The sequence below is a fragment of the Hippopotamus amphibius genome, chromosome 12 (assembly GCF_030028045.1).
Source record: "Hippopotamus amphibius kiboko isolate mHipAmp2 chromosome 12, mHipAmp2.hap2, whole genome shotgun sequence".
Taxonomy (NCBI): domain Eukaryota; kingdom Metazoa; phylum Chordata; class Mammalia; order Artiodactyla; family Hippopotamidae; genus Hippopotamus; species Hippopotamus amphibius.
In genome coordinates, this window is record NC_080197.1 from 62,418,556 (window position 1) to 62,442,905 (window position 24,350).

Below are 24,350 nucleotides of genomic sequence, written 5' to 3' on the forward strand. Positions count from 1 at the left end.
AGTACTGTATGCTAACTCGTATATACAGAATCTAAAAAAAAATGGTACTAATGAACCCAGTGACAGGGCAAAAATAAGGATGCAGATGCAGAGAATGGACAGGAGGACACGGGGTTGGGAAGGGGCAAAAGGGAAGCTGGGACAAAGTGAGAGAGAAGCATAGACATATTTCCACTACCAACTGTAAAATAGATAGCTAGTGGGAAGTTGCTGTATAGCAAAGGGAGATCAACTCGATGATGGGTGCTGCCTTAGAGGGCCAGGACAGGGAGGGTGGGAGGCAGTCGTGGGAGGGAGGGGATATGGGGATATATGCATAAATACAGCTGATTCACTTTGGTGTATCTCAAAAGCTGGTACAAGAGTGTAAAGCAATTATACTCCAATAAAGAGCTTAAAAAAAAAAAGAGCCATAGACATTATGGCTTATGCTCTCTTGAGCTATACACAAATTTCAGAGCCTATTTCCTCCTGGTGCAGGTTTATAGATTCAGAAATGTAGAGTTCAGGAAATTGTAAATGTTTGCAGGCCCAGCATGTGGTTTTATTGGCAACACAATTCCTTTAATAACTTAGTAAACTAGTCTCTATCTCTAGTCAGTTTGATGTGTACTAAATCAGCAAATTATCTCATCCAGACATAGATTTTATGTTTATTTCTTCATTCACTCATTCCTTTATTCATTTTCATGTATTTTTAGATTTGTTTTGTATGGAGGTAACATTGGTTTCTAACATTATGTAAGTTTCACATGTACAACATTCCATTTCTCTTCTGTAGACCCTACAGTGTGCTCACCACCAAACATGTATTTTCCATCTGCCACAGTATAGTTGATCCCCTTTACCCATTTCATCCTTGCCCTCTGCCCCTTTCCTTCTGGTAACAACTACTCTGTTTTCTGTATCCATGTGTGCTTATGTGTGGTTTGAGTTGTTCATTTATTTCGGTTTTTTGGTTGTTTTTTAAATTATGCATATGATTGAAATTGTGCAGTATTTGTCTTTCTCTGTCTGACTTGTTTCGCTTAGCATAATACCCTCATTGAGATCCATCCCTGCTTTCGCATATGGCAAGATTTCATCTTTTTTATGGCTGAGTATTATTCCATTGTATATATACTACATCTTCTATATCCATCTGTTGATGGGCACTCACCTATTTTTTTTAAATGTTTTTGCCAGCTAAAAACATTTTAAATTTCTAAGACTAATACTTGTATTTCTGTAAGTTTGATAGAGGTTTGCGTGTGGGGGGGATAATACAAATTCTATCTACCTGTTGCCCATCAGAAGATTAAACAAGTGTTTTGTATGCAGAGGAAGAGGAGGAGGAAGATGAGGATGATAACATGTCCACTGTAATGAGGCTGAGGACTAAAATGCCATGGAAGACCTGTTGGCGGTACCTCACTTCTGGAGGATTCATCTTGCTCTTTCTGATGATTTTCTCTAAGCTTTTGAAGCATTCCGTCATTGTCGCTATAGACTACTGGCTGGCCACATGGACCTCAGAGTACAGTATAAACAATACTGGAAAAGCTGATCAGGTACAGTGGGTTCTGTTTTTACATTATCAAGGAAATGTTGAGATTAAGAGTGGTACCCTTTTATCTAGTTAGATACGAATAGCCTGAATGTCATGGGACTTTTGTGGGGTTTTTTGTTTTGTTTTTAATTTATTTTATTGAAATATAGTTGATTTACAATGTGTTAATTTCTGCTGTACAGCAAAGTGACTCAGTTATACATGTATGCACATTCTTTTTTATATTCTTTTCCATTATGGTTTATCACAAGATATTGAATATAGTTCCCTGTGCTGTACAGTGAGACCTTGTTGTTTATCCATCCTGTATATAATAGTTTGCAGCTGCTAATCCCAAGCTCCCAATCCATCTCTACCCCACCCACCTCCCCTTTGGCAACCACAGGTCTGTTCTCTATGACTGTCATAGGACTTTAGTTTTTGTTGGTGGTGGTGGTGGTGTTTTGTTTGTTTGTTTGTTTTTTGTTTTTGGAGCAGAGAAATATTTATTGCAAGGGCCAAGCAAGGAGAATGGGTGACTAGTGCTCAGAAGACCCAAACTCCTAGATGGTTTTCGGGGAAGGACTTTTGTAATGATTCAATAAGTTGATTAGATCAGGACCCAAAATATCATATCATAAGAAATAGCTAAAGATAATGCTTGGATTTGGATTCAGGGGAGTTTTACACATAATATATGTGTGTGTGTGTGTACACACGGGACTTTTGTTGTTCCCATGGTATTTGATTTTAACTATTACCTGTACCAATGAATTAGCTGGTCATTCTGAGATTAGGGATAGCAAGAATGAGCTTTCTGATATAAAAAGCCAAGAATGTTTGAAACCAGAAAGCAGACTCTAATGCTTCATCTGCCCTTAGGCAAACCTTGAAGGAGAGTGAAGGAAGCAAGTGGGGACTTGGCCTTGGGATTATGGTGGGGATATTGCCCTGAGTCTCCAAGAACTGCCCTCCTTCCAATGTCTAAATTGATGCAAGATAATGAAGCTGACAATATTGCCAGACTTTGATATTTGGTGTTCTAGTAAGAAAAAACTCAGTTGATAATTTCATATGTGCTGTTTTGTGTTGGCTGTTTCTTAGACCTTCTATGTGGCTGGATTTAGCATACTTTGTGGAGCAGGTATTTTCCTCTGCCTTGTTACATCTCTCACTGTGGAATGGATGGGTCTCACTGCTGCCAAAAATCTCCACCACAATCTCCTCAATAAGATCATTCTTGGACCAATAAGGTAAAAAAAGTAGTTATGTTTTTACTCACACACACAAAATCATAAAAACGTGCATTTTTAAATTGAAGTGAAATGTGAAATTTTAAAGAATTTATTCAGTCTTTCAGTAGATGAATAGGGATCTTCTCACTTTTGTGACCCCAAGATGTCCCCATTAGCAGTGCTCAGGCTTCAGATAATTTAGTATTATCACACACTGCAATCTGTTTATTGCCTAGATTCTTTGATACCACACCACTGGGACTGATTCTCAATCGCTTTTCAGCTGATACAAATATCATTGATCAGGTGAGTGCCCGAGTTACTTCCAAGTTCAAAAATAAATTTCTGAGTGTAAGCTAAAGAACATTTTAAGATAAGCCATGATTCCTGTTAACAATAGAGGATTTCTAAAACTTAAATGAAAGCCTATTTGCATTCATATCAATATGACATATATGCATACATGATTTCTAGAATAAAATCTTAAAGGAAAACCTTAATTCAAAGTAATCTTTGCATGTGGAAGAGGATACTTAGAGAATCAGCATGATGTAAAGAGAAACAGCAAAGAATGAACATTAAATGTTTTTATTGTAAAAAGAAGTGATTTCGATCAATGTTGTATCTCCATTCACAGTAAAGTTCTTAAAGTTTAGTATTAATGCAGAATGTCTCCCAGAAGTAAAGAAGGGAATACCAAGCTGTCCTAGATATTCTTTACTTTTGTTAGATTGGCTCTTGAATGAGAGAAACTTTAGATGGTGTGATATTTTAGGGAATATTTCAGGGATGCCAGTTGAGGGTTAGGTCCTTAGGTCTCCAGAAGTTTGTCCTGAAATTAAAGACCTCAAACTCTGAAATTGGATCACTCTGTGAATCAACTGCTTAGGGTAACTGAGCAAAGACTTTGCAAATCCAGCCCTTTCCTTTTCTGATTTTCCAGAGTGGTCTTAAGAACACCTAGATTACCATCAGTTTAGAAAAAGAATGCTTGGTGCATGCAGCTGACTAAAGTGTATGCTGAAAATTTTTGATGTTTTCACAGCATTGGTGTCAGGTCATGCTACATCTAAAATACTTCCTAAGAAATACATATTGGAAAGGAAGAAACAGAACACTCCTTATTTGGAAGATGATACTATTGCTACCTAGAGAGTCCAAAACAGTTAGTACAATAAAGAACCAACCAGAAAGTTAAGCAGAATATCTGCCTAAAACATATGATATAAAAGCCAGTAACTTTCAGGGCTTCCTTGGTGGTGCAGTGGTTAAGAATCTGCCTGCCAATGCAGGGACATGGGTTCGATCCCTGGGCCAGGAAGATCCCACATGCCACAGAGCAACTAAGCCCATGCACCACAACTACTGAACCCACGTACTGCAACTACTGAAGCCCCCTTGCCTAGAGCCTGTACTCCACAACAAGAGAAGACGCTGAACTGAGAAGCCCGCACATCGCAAGGAAGAGTAGCCCCCAGTCACCACAACGAGAGAAAGACTGTGCACAGCAACGAAGACCCAACACAGCCAAAAATAAAAGAATAAAAATAAATAATAAATCTTAAAAAAAGTCAGTAACTTTCTATACATCAATTAAAAATTATGTGAAAAATAAATTTCACTTATAACAACAAAAACTGTGAAAAGAGAAATAAATATAATATGAAGAAAAGTGATCCAACAATTCTAGAAATCATAAAAATCCTGTGTGTGTATATCTGTAATTTCCCTCTCAGATAGCTAAAAATTATTGTAAAATTAAAACACTTTGACGATCACAGAAAACAAGTAGATCAAAAGAACAAAATGGAGAACTCAAAAACACCAGCATATCTTAAATCAGTAATAAAAGGAATATTTTTTCAGTAAAGGATGTTGGGACAATTAACTACCTATAAAATACAAAGCAAACTCACATGTAATAAAGAGGGCCATCTAATAACATAAAGCTATAAAATAAAATGCAGGAGAGTAGTTTCAGAATTTTGGGTGGGAAAGATCTCTGTAAGTAAGACACAAAACTCAGAAAAAATAAGGTAAAAGGCCAACAGAAATGACTCTAAACTTTTAAAGCTCTATTGAGCTAAAAGCATCAAAGACATATTTAAAATACAATAGATTAATTGGGAGAAAAACTGGCAACATATGTAAAGAAAGAGGATAAACATCCATAATACATAAAGAGCATCTAAAAATCAATAAGGAAGATAAACAATCCAATGAAAAAAGTACAAAGGATATGAGCAAGCAATTAAAGAAAATTAATAGAGGAATAACTAAATACGTTTTTTAATACTGTGCAGACACTGAAAAGAAGTAGATTTGTATATTGTGGCATGGGAAGATTTACAATCCATCTTGTTCTGTAAAACAAAACAAGCAAATGGACAAATAAGGTTTAGAGAATAGTGCTATTTGTATGAAATCCCACCAGATAAATAGGTAGATGGGTAAATAACTGACCAATGATAAGTAGATAGGTAGATAGATGGATAAATATACTCGACAATGGGAAGTGAGTGAAGTTGAAGGAGTGATGAATTGCTTACAACAAAAAAGTTTGTATACTACTTTCAGAATTAATTATATAACTTAACATTGATATAAAATTAATGTTTTGTTGCCTCATAACCAATGTTTTATTTGAGCTAAAACATTTTCCTTTCAAACCACCTTCTTAACAGCATATCCCTCCAACTTTGGAATCTCTAACTCGCTCCACACTGCTCTGCGTGTCTGCCATTGGCATGATTTCTTATGCGACCCCTGTGTTCCTGGTTGCACTTGTGCCTCTGGGGGTCGCCTTTTATTTTATCCAGAAGTACTTCCGAGTGGCCTCTAAGTAAGTAAGACAATGCACTATTTATCTCCAAAAGCCTATATATTTTATTGTGATCCAGATTTGCTGTAATGTTTTCCGAAATAAGGTATGGAATTTGGAGATGAAACTTATCCTGATATTATATTTCATTTGGAGAGCTATTTTGTTTCTGTAATTCGTTGTCTGAGCCTTACATAGTCCTGGACTTATATTAACAAGCAGATTGAGCCCAATTTTTCATTCCATGGTCCTTTTTCTGAGCATAGCATTGACAGAAAACTCATGAAATCAAATATATTCCCAAAGGATAACATTTACTATCATTATATTCAGCAAGTGGGGTAAAAAGTAAAATATTTTCAAAAAAGTAAAATGCACTTTGTAAAAGATTAGTAGAAGTAGAAAAGGTTAAAGAGATAAATCAGAGGGATAACTATAAAAGTGGGGAATCTTGAATGTCTGGTAGGAGTGCTGTAATTTTAAGAGGTTGGAAATTTTCAGATTGGATCATGTAACACGCCCTTGAATATCCAGCCAAGTAAATAAAAGATAGCCATGAATTTAAAATTCTTCTATTAATATAAGATTTGTCATGTGCTGAGATGCTGAATAATTAAGTGAAATATAGTGCCAGTTGTTTTGAAATTTCCAGTTTAACTTTGAAGTCCTGCCTTAAATAGTACAGTAAATTTTATATCATTGCAGTAACCACTTTATTTCAACAAACACTTATTAAGCATTTAATGTGTTGTAAATAAGCCGTGTGGCAGAGGAAGAGATCAACATGGCAAGAACCAATTCTGCAGAAACTTAGAGTCTCTTGGGAAGATAAAACATAAACAAGGCAACCCTTATATGTGGATTAAGTGCTGGAATAGGAAGGCAGATATTGAGTTTATTCAGTAAAATGAAAAGATTTAATAGGACTTGGGTGCCGAGAAAATGAAAAACAATCAGGTAACAAGAAAAGGCAAGATTATAGTTGGGAACCTCTGGATATATCTGCAACATTTCTTAATTAAAAATATACATACAGTTGTTTCTCCCTTGGGGCTGTAAATTAGGATCCTTCAAATGTTAGGAAGCTATGTTCAATCTAGAGTGCTTTTTCATCCCTAGCCTCTTTCCTTTTCTTCTAGCAAGTTCAAACCAAAAGGAAGAGGCTAGCCATTAATTCGCTCTTTCATTTCTTCTGGTATTATCGTTGATGCTGCTTGCTGGAGGGGCAAAAAAGTTCAGTTACTTCAGTTCTGCTGGTCATTTCCAAATGTCTCTTTGCCTTCTCACCACTGATATTCAACAGTCACGTCTTACTTCAGTCTCATGCTTTTTGGGGCCTATTTTCATCCCAGGGCAATACAAATTGAGTACAAAGCCCAGGCAAATATTCTTAGTTCATTACAAATTTGAACTGCAAATTCTGCTCACTATAAGTGGGAATAAGCTGTTAATGTTGAGAGTTAAAATACGCAGGGGATGGTTATTTTTTAAAAATGAACATTGATAATGGATTATAAGCCATTATTTGAAATCCTCTGAAAGTTCACTAATAGGACCACATATTACTAAATCTCACAGACAAAAAGACCCTTGTAGATGTTGAGATTCTACAGGACTCACCCATGTTGAAGAGCTCAGGCAATTTCACAGACTGTTTTGTAAACACCAAAGGGAATTAAGGTAGGGGACTAGCTACAGGAAATGCCATGAAATTTGGAATATCTAAATTCAAAGATTTCATGTGTGGTTAGTTCTGTAAGTAAGCATCTCCTACTTACAAGAATACAAGATCGAGCTGTACCCTCACCTTTTTGTTTCATAAAACGCGGTCCTGTAAACAGAGGTTCCTCCTTCCTCATTTTTTCCCTTTTCACAACAAACCTCAATGTAGTGGCCACCTGTTACTTGTGTCAAATTTACAAATAACCACTTAGTTTTCTGTTTAAAAATAGCAGACTCTTTACATTGATGCCTTCATATTCATCATCCTCCTCCCCTCTCTCTTTCCCTCCCCTTATTGCAGTTTCTGAAGTGAGTAAATTCATTTTAGAAACTCAAAAAACACTTTTCAGGGACTTCCCTGGTTGTGCAGTGGTTAAGATCCGTTCTTCCATTGTAGGGGGCACGGGTTCAATCCCTGGTCAGGGAACTAAGATCCTGCATGCTCCACGGCCAAATAAATAAATAAATAATTTTAAATGTGTGTGTGTGTGTGTGTGTGTGTGTGTGTTTTAAAAAGCACTTTGTGTTTGGTTGTGGGACTACCCAGGCAGCCCAGAAAGACCTAAGATCATGTAACAGTTGAAGATTCTGTAACACTACAGTCAGTTCCATTGACTCTGGCAGGTGAATGTCCATGTTGCTACTTTCATTCCCTCCACCCCAAAGACCTCCAGAAGGACAGAAAAAAGAGGCATGTTCTGAAACATGTGATATAACTCTTAGTCTGTTTTCTAGAAAGGCTTATGTGATTTAAAAAGTTGTCCTGAGTGTGCATCTTTATGGAGAGGGTCTGATTCAGGCATTTGTCCACCAGACGTTAACTGAGCACTTTATATACTTGTAAGTATATATTTACTTGTGGAGGACCAGTGCATGAAAGTTCTATTTAGGCAAGAATTCAATCTCATTGTGTCCAAAGCCAAACTCATTATCTATCTCTTTAAATATCTTTGTTCTCTCCCCCCGATCTTGGTAAATAGCAGTCATCGTCCAAGTCTGCTAAATAACAACCAAGCCATATTTGACTCACTTCTCTTTTTATATTTTATTTTATTTCTTAAATTTTAGTGTAGTTAATTTACAATATTGTGTTAGTTTCAAGTGTACAGCAAAGTGATTCAGTGATACATATTCATATATCTTCATATATCTATATAATCTTTTTCAGATTCTTTTCCATTCTAGGTTATTACGAGATATTAAGTATAGTTCCCTGTGCTACACAGTAGGTCCTTGTTGTTTAGCTATTTTATATATAGTAGCTTGTATATGTTAATCCCAAACTCCTGATTTATCTCCCCCCCCATCCTCTTTGGTAACCATAAGTTTGTTTTCTATGTTTGTGTGGCTGTCTTCTCTTATTCACTCTGCCACAACGAGTTGATAGTAGCAGTTTTAGAAGGCTACTTCTAGGAGGCTATCTCACTATCTCCTATTACTTTAAATCTCAGCAGCATCACACTAATTTAGTTTTTTTTTTAATTTCTTATATAGACTATCTTTACTCACTCATTCTCTTCCATGTTATGTTGCTTTAACCTGGTTCTGATCATTTTATTTCCAGTCCTCAGTGATTTTTCCCAGCCCATCCAGGATCTTCTACAGCCTAGCCCCGCCCATTGTTTGTCCATGTTTTCTCACTACAGCACCCCCAAAGGATTCTAGGCATCAGCCAGGTTGAGCTCGCCAGTTCTTTAGTCTTCTGTCCTTCCTCTTGTTTGTTCTCTTAGCTGGAATGAACTTCTTCTTGTCTGTTTGGTTGAAGCCCCCCTCATGCTTAAGGTTTGGCCTAAATTCTACCTGCTCAAGGAAAATGTTTCCCACCTTCTACATATGAATTAATAGCTCATTTCTCTGTGTCCACATAACAGTTCACTTTAGCTGTGATACAAAGCTGATGTTTTTGTACAACACATGATATTCAACCTGGACCCGCATTTATTATATGTACTTATCTTTCTCTTCCTCTTTAGATTGTAAGCTGTTGAAGTTCTTGTTAATTGAGTGCTAGAGGAAAATAGTTGTGATGACAAGTAATAACCTTAATTTAGAATGAACACAGTGGTCTTTGAGTCTGAATGAGTGTGAAGTTTATTTTTGCACTTGTCCCTGTCCTAGGGACCTCCAGGAACTTGACGATAGTACCCAGCTCCCTCTGCTTTGCCACTTCTCAGAAACCGCAGAAGGACTCACCACCATTCGGGCATTTAGGTGAGTAAACGTTTTCATTTTGTTGATTAGGCAGTTACATCAACAACAAATATTTTCCTGCGTATAACTGATCGTTGCTCCCATGTTTAGATGCCCACTCTGTGCGGGGCAGTGTTCTAAACGCATAGTAAGAAAAATGTGGCAGTAAATGATCGCAGAGTTTAATCATTTGAAATTTTAACAAGAAAAAAGAAAGAATTAAACATCATGTTGGAGAGATACTATATTATTACTATAGTATTACTATTACTATAATAATAATAAAAGTTGTTTTAGGATTTAATCAGTTTTCTTCAATGTTGGTAAACAGAGTAATATCCCAAGCTTTTCATCAAGCATGTTTGCTTAATACTGAAAAAATTACCTGACCCTGTTTTCCCTGTTCAGGTAAAATCAGAAAATAAGGTGGCATCCATGAATGTTTCATTTACTCTAGAAAATCAGCATCTTAAAGTGTTATAACATTCTGCAGTGCTAAATGCAAACATCTATTGATTTCAATTAGAGATTTTTCTAACCTAAGAAATATTTGTATTACATATGTGTGTGTGTGTGTGTATATACATATAAAATTGAGTCATAAAATAGAATATAAAGATACAGCCACCATCTGCCGCATGCATCACAGAATTTCTACAAAAATCTACCTAGGTTTCATCACGAAGCATTTATACTTTCCTCAGTGGTGTGTTTTCCCATCAGAGTGTGCAGTGCCTTATGTTGGAGATGGGACAACCATGTATTGACTTTGAATTGTAGGAATTAAGACCAAAGTTATATTCTAATAGTAGCCAGCAATGCCCAGTGGTACTCATAAGTACACCATGTTAAAAATTACATTTTTCACCAAACAAGTCTTTCAAGTTAATTTATTTGAGTTTTGAACACATGCTAAGTGCTACTCTTGCTGTGAATATAGAAGGACTCCAAAGACATGGCCTTTTGTTAAATACCACAGGGAAAAATAGATGGGATAACGTGGCAGGTGAGGGGCAAGCTGTGACCACGTTCAGGCAAGCTGGCAGGTGGAAGAGCTGATGGGTTCAAGAGAAAACAGCCTCTGTTTTCTACCTGAAGAACTAGGTCAGGTCATTTTCTGGGAGTAATGAGGACTGGAATCACGTAAAGTAGCAGTCCCCAATCTTTTTGGCACCAGGGACCAGTTTCGCGGAAGATAGTTTTTCCACGGACGGGGGGCGGGGGGTGGTTTCAGGATGATTCAAGCGCATTACATTTATTGTGCACTTTATTTCTATTATTATTACATTGTAATATATAATGAAATAATTTTACAACTCACTGTAATGCAGAATCAGTGGAAACCCTGAGCTTGTTTTCACTTGCCTCTCACTGATAGGCTTTTGATATGAGTCTGTAAGAAATTGATTGATTATGGTCTCCATGCAGTGAGACCTCTCTGCTAATGATGATCTGTATTTGCATCCGCCCCCCCAGGACTAGCATCACCACCACCTCAGCTCCACCTCAGACCATCAAGCGTTAGGTTCTCATAAGGAGCACACAGCCTAGAGCCCCTGCGTGCACAGTTCACAGTAGGGCTCGCGCTTCTATGAGAATCTAATATGGGTGCTGATCTCACAGGAGGCAGAGCTCAGGTGGTAATGTGAGCGATGGGGAGCGGCTGTAAATAAAGATGAAGCTTCGTTCACTCCCCCACAACTCACCTCCTGCTGTGCAGCCTGGTTCCCAACAGGCAACGGACTGGCACCGGTCTGTGGCCCAAGAGTTGTGGCCCCTGACATCCAGCATCGTGAAGGAAGTGACAGTTTAGCATAAAAGAGAAACTTGACCAAAAGGCAAGATTTAGATTTTTCACTGACGCTCTTCACCAGACACATGAGCAGAATTTGCCTTGACTATTTCTAATTCTACATCAGGAAAATTCTAGGGAGCTGTAACAAGGACAAACTATTACACGTCACCTAAGACTTGAATGATGATTGGAAGACACAAAAGACAACCCAACTTCTGTGGAGCAGTACCTGCATCAGACTCATCCAGATTGAGGTCTTCCAGGGTTCATTTTTAAAGTAAATATTACATACCACCAGTATCAGCATTTTTAAACCAAAGGAAGTTTTATCATGTGGGGACAGCCCTGCTACCATGAAAACAATTCTAGAATCTTTACGTTTGGTAACCTGTGGTTAAAAATCAAGCACATTCTTTTCCATCTATTTCTTGCTTTCTTCGAGGCTAGTAAGAGTCCCCAGAGTCGTCAGCTCTTTGGAAAGTTCATATTTACTGATTAGGCTGCTTTCCTCCCCTGCGTTCACGGTTCGTGGTGTACTCACAGGCAGCCGTGAACTCCCTCAAGTAGTTTACTACCAAAGGATCACAGTTAAATTAGACTGAGATTTCAGTGACCTTTCCTACTTTTTTTTTTTTTTTTGGTCTGACAGAATAAAGGTCTAAGAATGCTCAGAAGATGAGCTGGATGTGGATGAAAAGATACAGACTGAGTGTGTCAGAGTTTCCATTAGGAAAACAGAAGGGTTCTTGCCAAATAGAAACACACAGAAAGAATGTTCGCTGCATTTGCACCCCTCCCCTTTCACTGCTGCTTCAGACTGTTGCCAACTCCATTTACAAACTCTTTGAGTGTATCTGCAACAATATCCCCAAACTAAAGGAAGAGTACGAAGAGCCCCAGACAAAGAACTTTGTCCCCTTGAAGAGTTTGATGTTCATCTCAAGTGGAGTCCACAGGCTTTAGTCCAAGCACCGCACCCCCCCCACGCTACGCCCCCAGTCTCTCCATCACCACAGCCCTCTGGGGAGAGGACCCTCTCTTCAATCCCTGAACATGCTGAGTTTTCTCATTTCTGTTCCTTTGTTCACGTTGTTCTCGATACTTCCAATGTTTTGTCCCACCTTGTTCACCTGAAAAACTCAGTGCATTTCTTAAAACCTCACTCAGACCATCTTCCCAGCCCTTTGTGAAACCTTGTTTAATCCACCTCTACTGGCCCTCGCCTCATCCCTTGCCATTCTGATCCTCTGGGCGGTGCGGATCATCGCCTTCCTTTATGTCCATGTAGCATTGCGCACATAGGGCTGGTATGATTGGCTTCTGTGTCTCACCGTCCTTACTTGTTCATACCATGCTTCCCTCCTTCACTAAACACTTCCCTCCTCTAGCACAGAGGTCGTGTGTTGTTCATCCATGTCTATTCTAATGTCTCACTTAGTGCTCGTGCTTGATAGATGTTTCTGAGTGGGTGAAAATCCACTTAACAGTGCAAATACAGAATTGGGTACATTTGTTGACAGTTGAAATCCACTATCTCAGTAAACACTGTAAACCTATGAGTCAGCCTACCTTAATTTTTCACTCTGTCCATCTCTGAAAGGGTCATGGCGAGGGTAAGCCTGTTTCTCTGTCTGTTTAGTCCCGCCCCAGTGCATTGCTATTCAGCGCAGGTCCTCCTGTGCCTGGCACGTGGGTCAAGGCTACATAACTCAAAGTGAGGTAATTATTTGGCTCTGATTGCTGAATCCTTTGATTATTGTAGATCAGATGTTGCTGTCTGACTCAATTATCTGACTTTTCTGGTTTGGCATATTGGAGTGATCAGATTGATTGGATAAATCTCAAGTATCTGCTTTATACTGGCCTGTATGGATGGCTTCACAAGCCAAGTGAACACCCCACCCCAGACTTCTTCATTTTTGACATAGTGATGGTTTATTATAAACTTTTGCAAACTGATTTGATGATTTGGGGAGGGGGGAACTTGGAGCAGTCTCTTATCAAATAGGAATCACCACCAGGCTGTCAGATGTATTTGGCTATTCCTTGCAAACATAACACATAGACAGGAGGTCTATGTAAGATAAGCTGTGGCCACAGAAAGTTGAATAAACCACATTTTGATTTGGCATTTCCTCCAACCTTCAAACTAGTTATTTTGGTTATAGGATCCAGCTTTCCATTGTTTCTGTTACTCAGGGAAAATAATTGAAAAATAAAAAGAGGCTATTTTTGTGATGTAGAAAAGATTTATCACCATGTAGCATGAGTTTCTGTGAGAGGTAGCTCACATGTTCCAATGGATAAGGTTTTTATTAGAAGTTTCTTTTATAACACAGTTTACACAGAATTTGGTCTGATTATGTTGATCACCTAGAATGAACTTAATTTGGCCAAGAATCAGTATCAAAACTGTACGTGTCATAGATCCATGTGAGTACCATACACCAAGAGTTTCTTTCATGCAATGACTGTTCTTACAAATAGTTTGGAACTTGGAGATTATAAGATATCTTGCCTAACAGGGACATCTGCCACTTCCAAGGACTGCCATCCTCCACTTCTGGCCACCTCATTTTCCTTCTTTGATCCCCAGAAACACTGAGCAAAAAGAAAATTTTTAAAGTATATATTTGCTTGTTACAAATGCATAGTTTCCTGTCTTCTCTGAGTCTCTTGCAGTACCTTCCATCCAACTCTAACCATGCCATGTGGAAAAGTAAAATACATGCAATAAAAAGTAGATGGAGTATGTTGCATATCTGTACAACTTCTTCTGGTTTTTGTAGGGCACTTGCGACATGGGCCATGCCTTGTTTTCATGGCTACCATCATTATGTGGAAATTTATGAAACAATCTTTAATAGATCAGAAAGATTCCTTTCCATAGCAGGGGTTGAGAAAGGAAGGAAACACTGCACCACACCATCTCTCAGGAAGGGTGCACGAGAGCAGTAGCAGCTGGCCTTCATTTGCAAGTAGGAGTCCATTTACTAGTCATCCCATCCCATCAGATGTGTTGAGTAAATAGTGTAGTAGGAAGTGTGACTGTTTTTTATTATTTTTCCCTTTGTGTGGCTAACATCATAATATTTTTGTTTTCTGCAGGCATGAAACCAGATTTAAGCAACGAATGCTGGAACTGACAGACACAAACAACATTGCCTACTTATTTCTCTCAGCTGCCAACAGATGGCTAGAGGTCAGAACGGTACGTTCATTTCATGATTTCGAAATGGAAACCACACAGAAAAGAGGCCTGATATAAAGAGGGAGACAGTTGTGATAATTAGGCTTCCACTGAGATTCAGCACTCACTTGGCATTTTCTGGACTTTAAAATAGCTCAGGTTTGTTTATGTTACGGATGAAATTTGCCATAATGTTTTTAGCTAATGGCAAGGCAGATAGCCTCAGAAGCAAAAATTCATTTTGCATTCATTAGTCGCTAGATTACATAAGTTAATGGAACAGCAAATATTTGTGTAACTTCAGGGTTTTTTTTTTTTCAAAAGAGCAAATTTGACAAGTGAACAGATGTACTCATTTCCTCCACTGGGCTGGACTGGCCTGGAAGAGGTGGCGACTTCCTCTGTTTTAAGCCCGTGGAAGATCATGTTAGCTCAAAATGTCAAAAATTGCAGTTAATCATCTGTTGCCTTCTTCTGCCTTATATAAAGTAGGAGAATGGGCACAAGCTTCGGCATTGTACATACAGACTTGGTCTTGCAAGTTAATGAATTTACTTGGGCCCCAGTTTGTCACTTGTAAAATAGGAGTAAGAATATTACCTCATGGGAGTTTTAGGATTAAAAATAGTAACATAAATCCCCAGCTCACTGATTGGCAAGTGCATGTGACAAATGTCTTTTGAATGGATGGATGGATGAATAAATGAATTTAAACAGTACCTGTCCCGGTTAATAAGCCAACCAACTGGGGTATGAATGAAGTGGGAGACAGATGAAACCCAAATTCCAGAGGAAAGGGGGTGTCATTGCAGACTGGCCTACATAATTTGCAGTATGAATAAGCCACTTTGGTAGTAATGATGAGTTGATGTCATCTTTTTTAAAAGAAATAATTATCTATCAGTTTGTGAAAAGGACAAGGAGGTTTACCCGTACTATTGTAAGAACCTCACTTCCACTGATTAAGCATCCCTACCACATGCAGGCTTTCTTTCAAAACTCAATGGACCGAGAGGGCAGATGGTAATGGGAATTTGATAAAGTTGAAATGAAGGAGCCCAAATTAAAACCTGAGTTATTGATGGGTGGATACGGATTAAATGGAATCTTGGGTCCCCCCTGTGAGCTGTAGTTGCCATAATTTCACACTAGCTTTACAGAGATTCTCCACCACTATATTAGTTATTGTGTAGAAATTATCCAGCAAGATAACACAATTATATTTCACAAATTTTAGATAAGAAATTTCTTACAGGTCATTGTGAGGGTTGGGAGAGGGTAGGGCAGATTCTCCTGAATTACCTATAAATAACACAAAGGCAGGTGAAGTGTTTAGGACTTAGAACCAAAATATTATTCCTAGATCTTACCCAGACCCTAATTCCTTGCTTTAAGCTTCTGTTTGTTTCTTTAAATCTGTTTTCTCCAACAAAAAGAAATCAAATCTGAATAACAGAACTAATGATGAAATAGCTTCATCAGAGAATGTCCTAAAATCACCGGGGGAAAATGTCAGTAGTTACCTTTGTATTTGATTTTCCTGAAGTTAAAGATCAAATATGTTTTTTTTAAAGCTCTTTATTGGAATATAATTGCTTTACACTCTTGTACCAGCTTTTGAGGTACACCAAAGTGACTCAGCTGTATTTATACATATATCCCCTTATCCCCTCCCTCTTGCAGCTCCCTCCCACCCTCCCTGTCCTGGCCCTCTAAGTCATCACCCATCATCGAGTTGATCTCCCTTTGTTGTACAGCAACTTCCCGCTAGCTATCTATTTTACAGTTGGGAGTGGAAATATGTCTATGTTACTCTCTCACTTCATCCTAGCTTCCCCTTCGCTCTGCACCCCCCCATCCCCCCCACCCCCCGCCAACCCCGTGTCCTCAAGTCCGTTCTCTGCATCAAGTATGTTTTTTAGGGATAAGTGTGTTTGCTTTGGACTTGAGGTGAGTGTCTGACTTGACTCCTGCTTCTACTCTTTAGCTCTTCCTACTGTCAGGTTAATGGACAAGTGTTTAACAAGAATCTTCAAGCAAACCATATGTTCTGCTCTCAAAGCCAGGAGACAAGATATTAGAGCCTTCAGGCTGCCAAGAAAGGGAAGGTCAGGAAAATTAGAGAGGAACTGCAGCCAGACTCAGAATGGGTTAGTTTAGCTTAACTCACATTTCGCTACTTAAACTGTCCCCCAGTAAAGGCAGCTGGACCCACTTGAATGTAAAGAATTCTAGCTCCACCTGTAGAAGTCCTAAAAAAATACTGATATTTGAAAAAGGAAGGGCAGAATCTGCCATTTATTCTGTTACTTTGTAACACATTTGTTTTTGTGTCTTTTCTTCATTTTCTGTGTATTATACTCTTTCCATGATTTGCTGTCTAGCTTCATTACCAGATCTCTCCCTTAAAAACCAACACCAAAAAATGAAAGAATCCTTTGCTTCTATTCCTGATGAGTAAATATAAAATTTGGTAGGAAACTTGCTGATTTATTGCAACATTCCAGGGATATCTGCTAATAGAAGTCAAGTGCAAAGTGCCTTGTGGATGATTTGTCTCTTTCATCTATTGTATTTCTGTATTAATAGGTTTGTGTGGGTATACACACAACACATACACACACCCTTCTAGACAATCCCAGAGATCCAACTTAAAACCAGTCAGATTTATTCTCTTTCTGTTCTTCAGGTATACTGAAAGTTTTTATTAGAATCAGAATATTAGAACATTAGAATATTTATTTGAATATGAATGCTATAATCCAAGAACATATGCCACAGTAGGGGTGTTGAATGAATAAAGTAGATAACTCCAATTAGGCAATAACCTTTCTCCCAGTTGCACACATGTAAATGACCTCATTACTACTGTGCTTCTGTGGACGTGTCTGCATCACTGGAGACACAATTTCAGTTTCAAATAAATGAATCTTGTGTCAGAAATATGAGAAATATGAATGTTGAGATACAGGACCTTGGAGACTGGGGTGTGAACTGTTCTCCAAACCCCACAGTTGGACATATTCTGCCTTGTAAGTCATTTAAAAAAAAGAAGCAATGAAAACTTCTCTTTCACCCAGTGACTCTGAATGGATCTTATCTGCAGTCTCAACACAGCCTCTCCATTCCCTATTCTTTGATATATTAATCACCGAATTAACAAAAATATCTGTTTATAGCAAATAATCTTGGAGATCTTATAGCAGAAACACAAGTAAACGGTACAAGGACAGGAGAAGCATTGGGCATAAGGAGAGGCCAGCAGATTTCCTGATGCCGATCTGGGGATCTCACCAACTCTAATTCCAGGACACATGACCTACGTGGACAGAAAGAGAAGAAAACTTACCATAGTTTTCTGTGGCTGTTTTTCTCTTCCCTTTCTCTTCATTCTCAATTTTAGCTTTCCGGAGCAGTGCCGCCGAATTCTGTGGACAGTCTCCTGGAGAAGGAAGGGAAACCAGAGTAAAAACACCTTTTTTGAATTCGAGAAGACCCCTGAGCCCCACCCAGTTTTTATTTATTATCTATCTTAAATATATATGTATGGCTCTTGTTTCTTTTCCTGGTCATTTTACCTAAGTGTTAAGACAATTACAAGTTATTCCCTTTCTCTGGCTGAACAGTGGTCCCTGTGGAAGATGTAGTCCTGCCCACCATGTTCATTTCATCTTCATTCTGAATTGGGGAAAAAAATGAAGGTCACAACACACTCCAATTAAAAAGGACAAGAATCTAAAAGAATAAAACAATTTGGCTGGTGGACAAGTAGCCCGACTGTGACCACCTAGGTTGCTTTGGGAGTAGAGGGGAGTGTTTCTCCTCTTGGTGCCAAGCGAAGGAGCCACAGTCGTGTGCTGTGTGTCACGACAGCCTAACCTTTGAATGTTGCTTACGTTCTTTTGTTCAGCATATCGTTTTCTCTTCATCCCTCTGCATTAAACAATTCCAGTTCTTTTGGCACCGGAGTTTCCATTTGTGAAAATTGTGTAACTCTATCTAAAGGGTGTCTTTCCAAGGCTTTGTCTTGCTGTGTGTGGTGAAAGGATAAAAGAAAAATCACATCAAGAAGCCAAAAAAAAAAAAGTCTTTAGAATCAACAGGCTAAAGTGAAAATAGTCTGCAGGGTGTGCTTGCATGAGAGTCTATCTTGTGAAACAGCACAGAGCTTTTTGTGTGTTCATAATTCCATTATAGACAGGTGTGCATTTACCTTGTAATGTGGAACCATAGACGTGGACTTCTGAGGGCCAAGTGCAGGAGAGAGGTGGTGTTGGTTATAACCATTTACAAGGGTGTCCCAGTGGAAAATTAGTTTTCACTATAATCCCACACATATATCAAGAAATTATTGAGTCACTAGAAATCTGATGAGGCCTCTCTTTTGACATAGGAATCAAAGGCTTCCCTTCTGGAGGGGAGTGTTGAATTCACACTCAGTGGAAGTTATAACTTATCACTGTACTTATAAAAATGTCCTGCAGTTGGGTTCAATCTGAGAATGGTCATTCATACACATGGTAGCTTCTGTTTCCTAAGTAGAATCTCTCATTCCATTGAATCGTTTTGACTGAAGGTGTTTTTTCATTGAATTGATGGGTAGGATGTAGAAGGCCTTAGTGGAAGAGTGTGTGCTGCTAGTGATCCCTAAATATTTCCTCTCCTGTGTGTGAGTTATTCAGACCACCTGCTTCTCCTTTCTTAACTTACTGCCTTTGAGCCATTTCGTTGTTCACATGCTTACAGTGGAATGGAAACAAGGTGTGGAAAGGTAGAGTCACTTTATAATTCAAAAGGAAGTGGAAAATGGGGAGCTAACATAAGCTCTTACATTACCTATCAATTTCACATGTCTATTAGTCTAGTACTATTTGAAGGGAAGTGATTGGAATTTAGTGCTTTAGGTATGAGATTTCTTGATAAACACTTTGCACAAAGAAGCTTCCTCTCTTCTGCAGATCGAGGTAAAATTATGACCAAATGATTCCCCAAAAATCTCCAGTTCCTTTAAAAAAAAATTATTGAGCAAGGGTAGTAATCCAGAAGTAAGCTGAAAAGTATCTCATTGATGTAACTAAAAGACAGCACGAATAGCACTTTTTTAAAAAAAGAAAAAAATAAAGAATATTTTTATAATAAATAAAATCACTGTTTTAGATACTAAACTGCAGACGTACTGGCTTTTAAGCTCTTATATCTATTTGAAATTACTAGATTGTGGAATTTGGAAGTGAGTTCATCTCCTGAAAAATTTGCTCTAAAGGTACTTCAAAAAGCTATGCCTATTGCTGAGCTGTCAAAAACATCTCTTTACATTATCTTTACATATAAATGTTAGCATATTTTATTTACTAGACTAGTAATTAAAATAATAATGTCTAATAATCATGCTGAAAACCTTACAAATAGTTTTGAAAACATTAAGTCAATGACAGAGACACAGAACATATATACTGACACTAACTTATTGATCTGTCCCCTCCCTTTCCTCCCTTCATTTGTTTTCACTTTTGCTGGCTTCGTTGCCAGGATGAGGCTACCTACCTATTACCAGAATTATCATTTCAATTCAATAGAAGATAGTTTAAATTATCATCTGATTGAATCTACCATTTGGTTCTATATAATGGTTGAATCCAGGGCCCAATATAGCATATAAAGACATAATAAATTAATTTCACAGGGAATGAGGTGGAGGAAGAGGGAGAAACTAAGTGTGTAATGTTTTCCATTTCCCTTATAATATTTATATTAGACCTACTGTCTAATTTCCTTTTATTGAGACTGATTATTCTGCTGTTTTGGTATCTCGATGTGGCCTTGTTCTATTCTAGTCCTATTCAGATTGCTCTTTGTAACACAGAACACAGTGTTTTATGTTATTCCCCCACAATTGAAATAGCAAAAAAAATATTAATCATTGGGAAATGAATGATGAAGTTCTTAACTTGAGTGCTTTTCACTTTAGAAAAGCAAGGAACTCCTAACACTTACACATAGCACAGCTTTCTAAGACATAGTCATATTACAGTTCTAAGTGGGGGATAAAGGGTGATAAAACTTTGTGTTGGAAGCTGATTCCTTAAATGGGGTAAAGGAAGCAGTGGATCGGTGGGCTGGGGAGGAGGCATGGCTTAGGTGGTCTGCCCACCCCCTTGGTGGTGCTGTGTGCAGTATCCTGCTTTTGCTCCTGGCACCTCAGAAACAGCAGTTGTTTGTATCCTATTATAATTACCCCAGCTGTGTATGCGTGCAGTTATTTTTAGTCCCCTGTAGTTTCTTTGTACTCTCTTGCTCAGGGGATTTGTTTGTCCAGGTGCACTGCAGTAAGGGTCCCAGGTCCCAGGTCCCAACTTATCTCACCAAGGACAGGAAGACTAACATTAGTTGGAGCAGGGTGAAGAAGCAGGAAAGGAATCTCAGATAAGATCAGAGGAGGCAGGGTCTAGAGTTCAGACTTTACATCATATAAGGCTTTGCAATTCATCAGAGTCTGAATTTATTGTAAGTGCCATAGGAAGGCATTGATAATTCTAAACAGGGAAGTTATATACACTTTTAAAAGAATATATGAATGAATGAATGGATAGATGGATGAGTGAATGAGGATCTTCTTTCCAGTGAGGTCAGCTGAAAGAAAGTGGAGAATAGCATAAAAGCATACCTTGCTTCAAACCCTTAATGTGTATGTTGCCCACAGAAATTTCTCAGACTCCGACTGGCATATTTCTTTATATCAAGCTGGGAGCATCTTGCTGGAAGTATCTCCTGGTGCTAACTTACTTTCTGAAACTTATCACACAAACTCTTTATGAGTCTTTTTAGAAAAGATAATATGGAAATAACAAATTTATAACATAACATTAAAAGTATTAACTTTCACAAAAGGGTGTAAGAAGGAAAACTCATATTGCCGTAAATATTTTGGAAGTATTTTGGGAACACGTTGGCATTTGTAAAATATGAAACAGCAGCCCAGGCTGGTTAGATTCAGCATTCATGTAGTTGTTGCTTCAAATAAAGAGGGAAAAGAAAGAACTCTCTGATTGGGGTGTGATAAGTTGTTAACAAATGGATACGTCGGAAGAAGCGATCAAAGGAGTATTTACTACCTCTATGGAATTTACTGCCTCAGGAGATTAACTCTCATGATTTCTTCCTTTATTCTTTGTAAAGATAATGGGAATCACTACAGAATTAAATTTTAGTGCCTGTTTTATCCTTTGATGTTTTATGATGCACACAAACTTTTAAGCTTGCTTCAAACCTTTGAAAATCATCCGGGGAGAAAAAACACATCCTTTTACATGGAGGCGGGTAAATCTAACTGATATTTAATCTTTTTGATTTCTTTCAAAATCCCTGTGAAATAGGTATCGTTTCTATTTTCCAAAGAAGAAACTCAGTCTCAGAGGGATTTACTAGCTGATAATTGGCAAAGGCATCACTTGAACCCAGATCTCTGATTCCAAGGCTGGGATCATTGATCGCTCCCCAACAATTTGATCTTTGGTGCTATTTAAAAAGAAGCAAGGATGCACACATGTGAGCTGACTTGACAAACTGCATTCTTTCAGTTTTTTATCATTGAAAAAATCATTTTTTATTATTTTTTTCTTCGTATCTTTATTAGAGTATAATTGCTTTACAATGTTGTGCCAGTTTCCACTGTACAACAAAGTGACTCAATTATATGTATACATATATCCCCATATCCCCTCCTTCTTGAGCCTCCCTCCCACCCTCCCTATCCCACCCCTTTAGGTCTTCACCAAGCATCGAGCTGATCTCCCTGTGCTATGCTGCAGCTTCCTACTACCCTTCTGTTTTACAGTTGGTAGTGTATATATATCAGTGCTACTCTCTCACTTCGTCCCAGCTTCCTCTTTCCCACCTGTGTCCTCAGGTCTGTTCTCCATGTCTGCATCTTTATTCTTGCCCTGCCACTAGGTTCATCAGTTCCGTTGTTTTTTAGATTCCATATATATGCATTAGCATACGGTATTTGTTTTTTTCTTTCTGACTTACTTTCCTCTGTATGACACACTCTAGGTCCATCCACCTCCCTACAAATAACTCAGTTTTGCTCCTTTTTATGGCTGAGTAATATTCCATTGTATATATATGCCACATCTTCTTTATCCATTCATCTGTTGATGGGCATTTAGGCTGCTTGCATGTCCTGGCTATTGTAAATAGTGCTGCAGTGAACATTATGGTACATATTTCTTTTTGGATTATGGTTTTCTCTGGGTGTATGCCCAGTAGTGGGATTACTGGATCATATGATAGTTCTATTTTTAGTTTTTTAAGGAACCTCCAAACTGTTTTCTATAGTGGCTGTATCAACTTACATTCTCACCAACAGTACAGGAGAGTTCCCTTTTCGCCACACCCTCTCCAGTATTTATTGTTTCTAAATTTTTTGATGATATGGCCACTCTGACTGATGTGAGGTGACTTCAGTGTGGCTTTGATTTGCATTTCTCTGATGATTAGTGATGGTGAGCATCTTTTCATGTGTTTGTTGGCCATCTGTATGTCTTCTTGGGAGAAATGTCTATGTAGGTCTTCAGCCCATTTTTGGATTGGGTTGGATTTTTGGGGGGGGGTATTTTTTATTTTTTGGCTATGTTTGGTCTTCATTGCTGCACGCAGGCATTCTCTAGTTGTGGTGAGCGGGTGCTACTCTTTGTTGTGATGCGTTGACTTCTGATTGTGGTGGCTTCTCTTGTTGTAGAGCATGGGCTCTAGGCATGTGGCTTCAGTAGTTGCAGCACACGGGCTCAGTAGTTGTGGCATGCAGGCCCTAGAGCACACAGGCTTCAGTAGTTGTGGCTCACGGGCTCAGTAGTTGTGGCTCTCGGGCTCTGGAGCGCAGGCCCAGTAGTTGTGGCACATGGGCTTAGTTGCTCTGCAGCATGTGGGATCTTCCCTGAGCAGGGATCAAACCCATGTCCCCTGCAGGCGGATTCTTAACCACTGCCACCATGGAAGTCCCCTGGGTTGTTTGTTTTTTTGATATTGAGCTGCATGAGCTGTGTGTATATTTTGGAGATTGATCCTTTGTCAGTTGTGTCATTTGCAAATATTTTCTCCCATTCTGAGGGTTGTCTTTTTGTCTTATTTATGGTTTCTTTTGCTTTTAAGTTTCAAAAGCTTTTAAGTTTCATTAGGTCCCACTTATTTATATTTGTTTTTATTCCCATTACTCTAGGAAGTGGGTCAAAAGGGATTTTGCTGTGATTTATGTCATAAAGTGTTTTGCCTATGTCTTCCTTCTAAGAGTTTTATAGTGTCTGGCCTTACATTTAGGTCTTTAATCCATTTTATTTTTGTGTATGGTTTTAGGAAGTGTCCTAATTTCATTCTTTTACATGTAGCTGTCCAATTTTCCCAGTACCACTTATTGAAGAGGCTGTCTTTTCTCCACTGTATATTCTTGCCTCCGTGGTCAAAGGTAAGGTCACCATATGTGTGTGAGTTTATCTCTGGGCTCTCTATCCTGTTTCATTGGTCTATATTTCTGTTTTTGTGCCAGTACCATACTCTCTTCATCACTGTAGCCTTGTAGTATAGCCTAAAGTCAGGGAGCCTAATTCCACCAACTCCGTCTTTCCTTCCCAAGATTGCTTTGGCTATTCGGAGTCTTTTACGTTTCCATACAAATTGTAAAATTTCTTATTCTAGTTCTGTGAAAAATGCCATTGGTAATTTGATAGGGATTGCATTGAATCTGTAAATTACTTTGGGTAATACAGTCATTTTCACAATGTTGATTCTTCCAATCCAAGAACATGGTGTATCTCTCCATCTGTTTGTATTGTCTTTGATTTCTTTCATCAGTGTCTTATAGTTGTCTCCATACA

General features: G+C 38.4%; 1 protein-coding gene across 1 annotated transcript in view; it reads left to right on the forward strand.

Moving 5' to 3' along the window:
* Positions 1-24,350, forward strand: part of ABCC9 (ATP binding cassette subfamily C member 9) — a 142,526-nt gene that overhangs the window by 98,841 nt on the left and 19,335 nt on the right. Inside the window, exons 26-31 of the mRNA XM_057702727.1 lie at positions 1,321-1,550; positions 2,633-2,781; positions 3,000-3,069; positions 5,448-5,605; positions 9,425-9,517; positions 14,400-14,502. Of these exons, the coding sequence (XP_057558710.1) occupies positions 1,321-1,550; positions 2,633-2,781; positions 3,000-3,069; positions 5,448-5,605; positions 9,425-9,517; positions 14,400-14,502 (803 nt within the window). The remainder of the gene's footprint in view (positions 1-1,320; positions 1,551-2,632; positions 2,782-2,999; positions 3,070-5,447; positions 5,606-9,424; positions 9,518-14,399; positions 14,503-24,350) is intronic.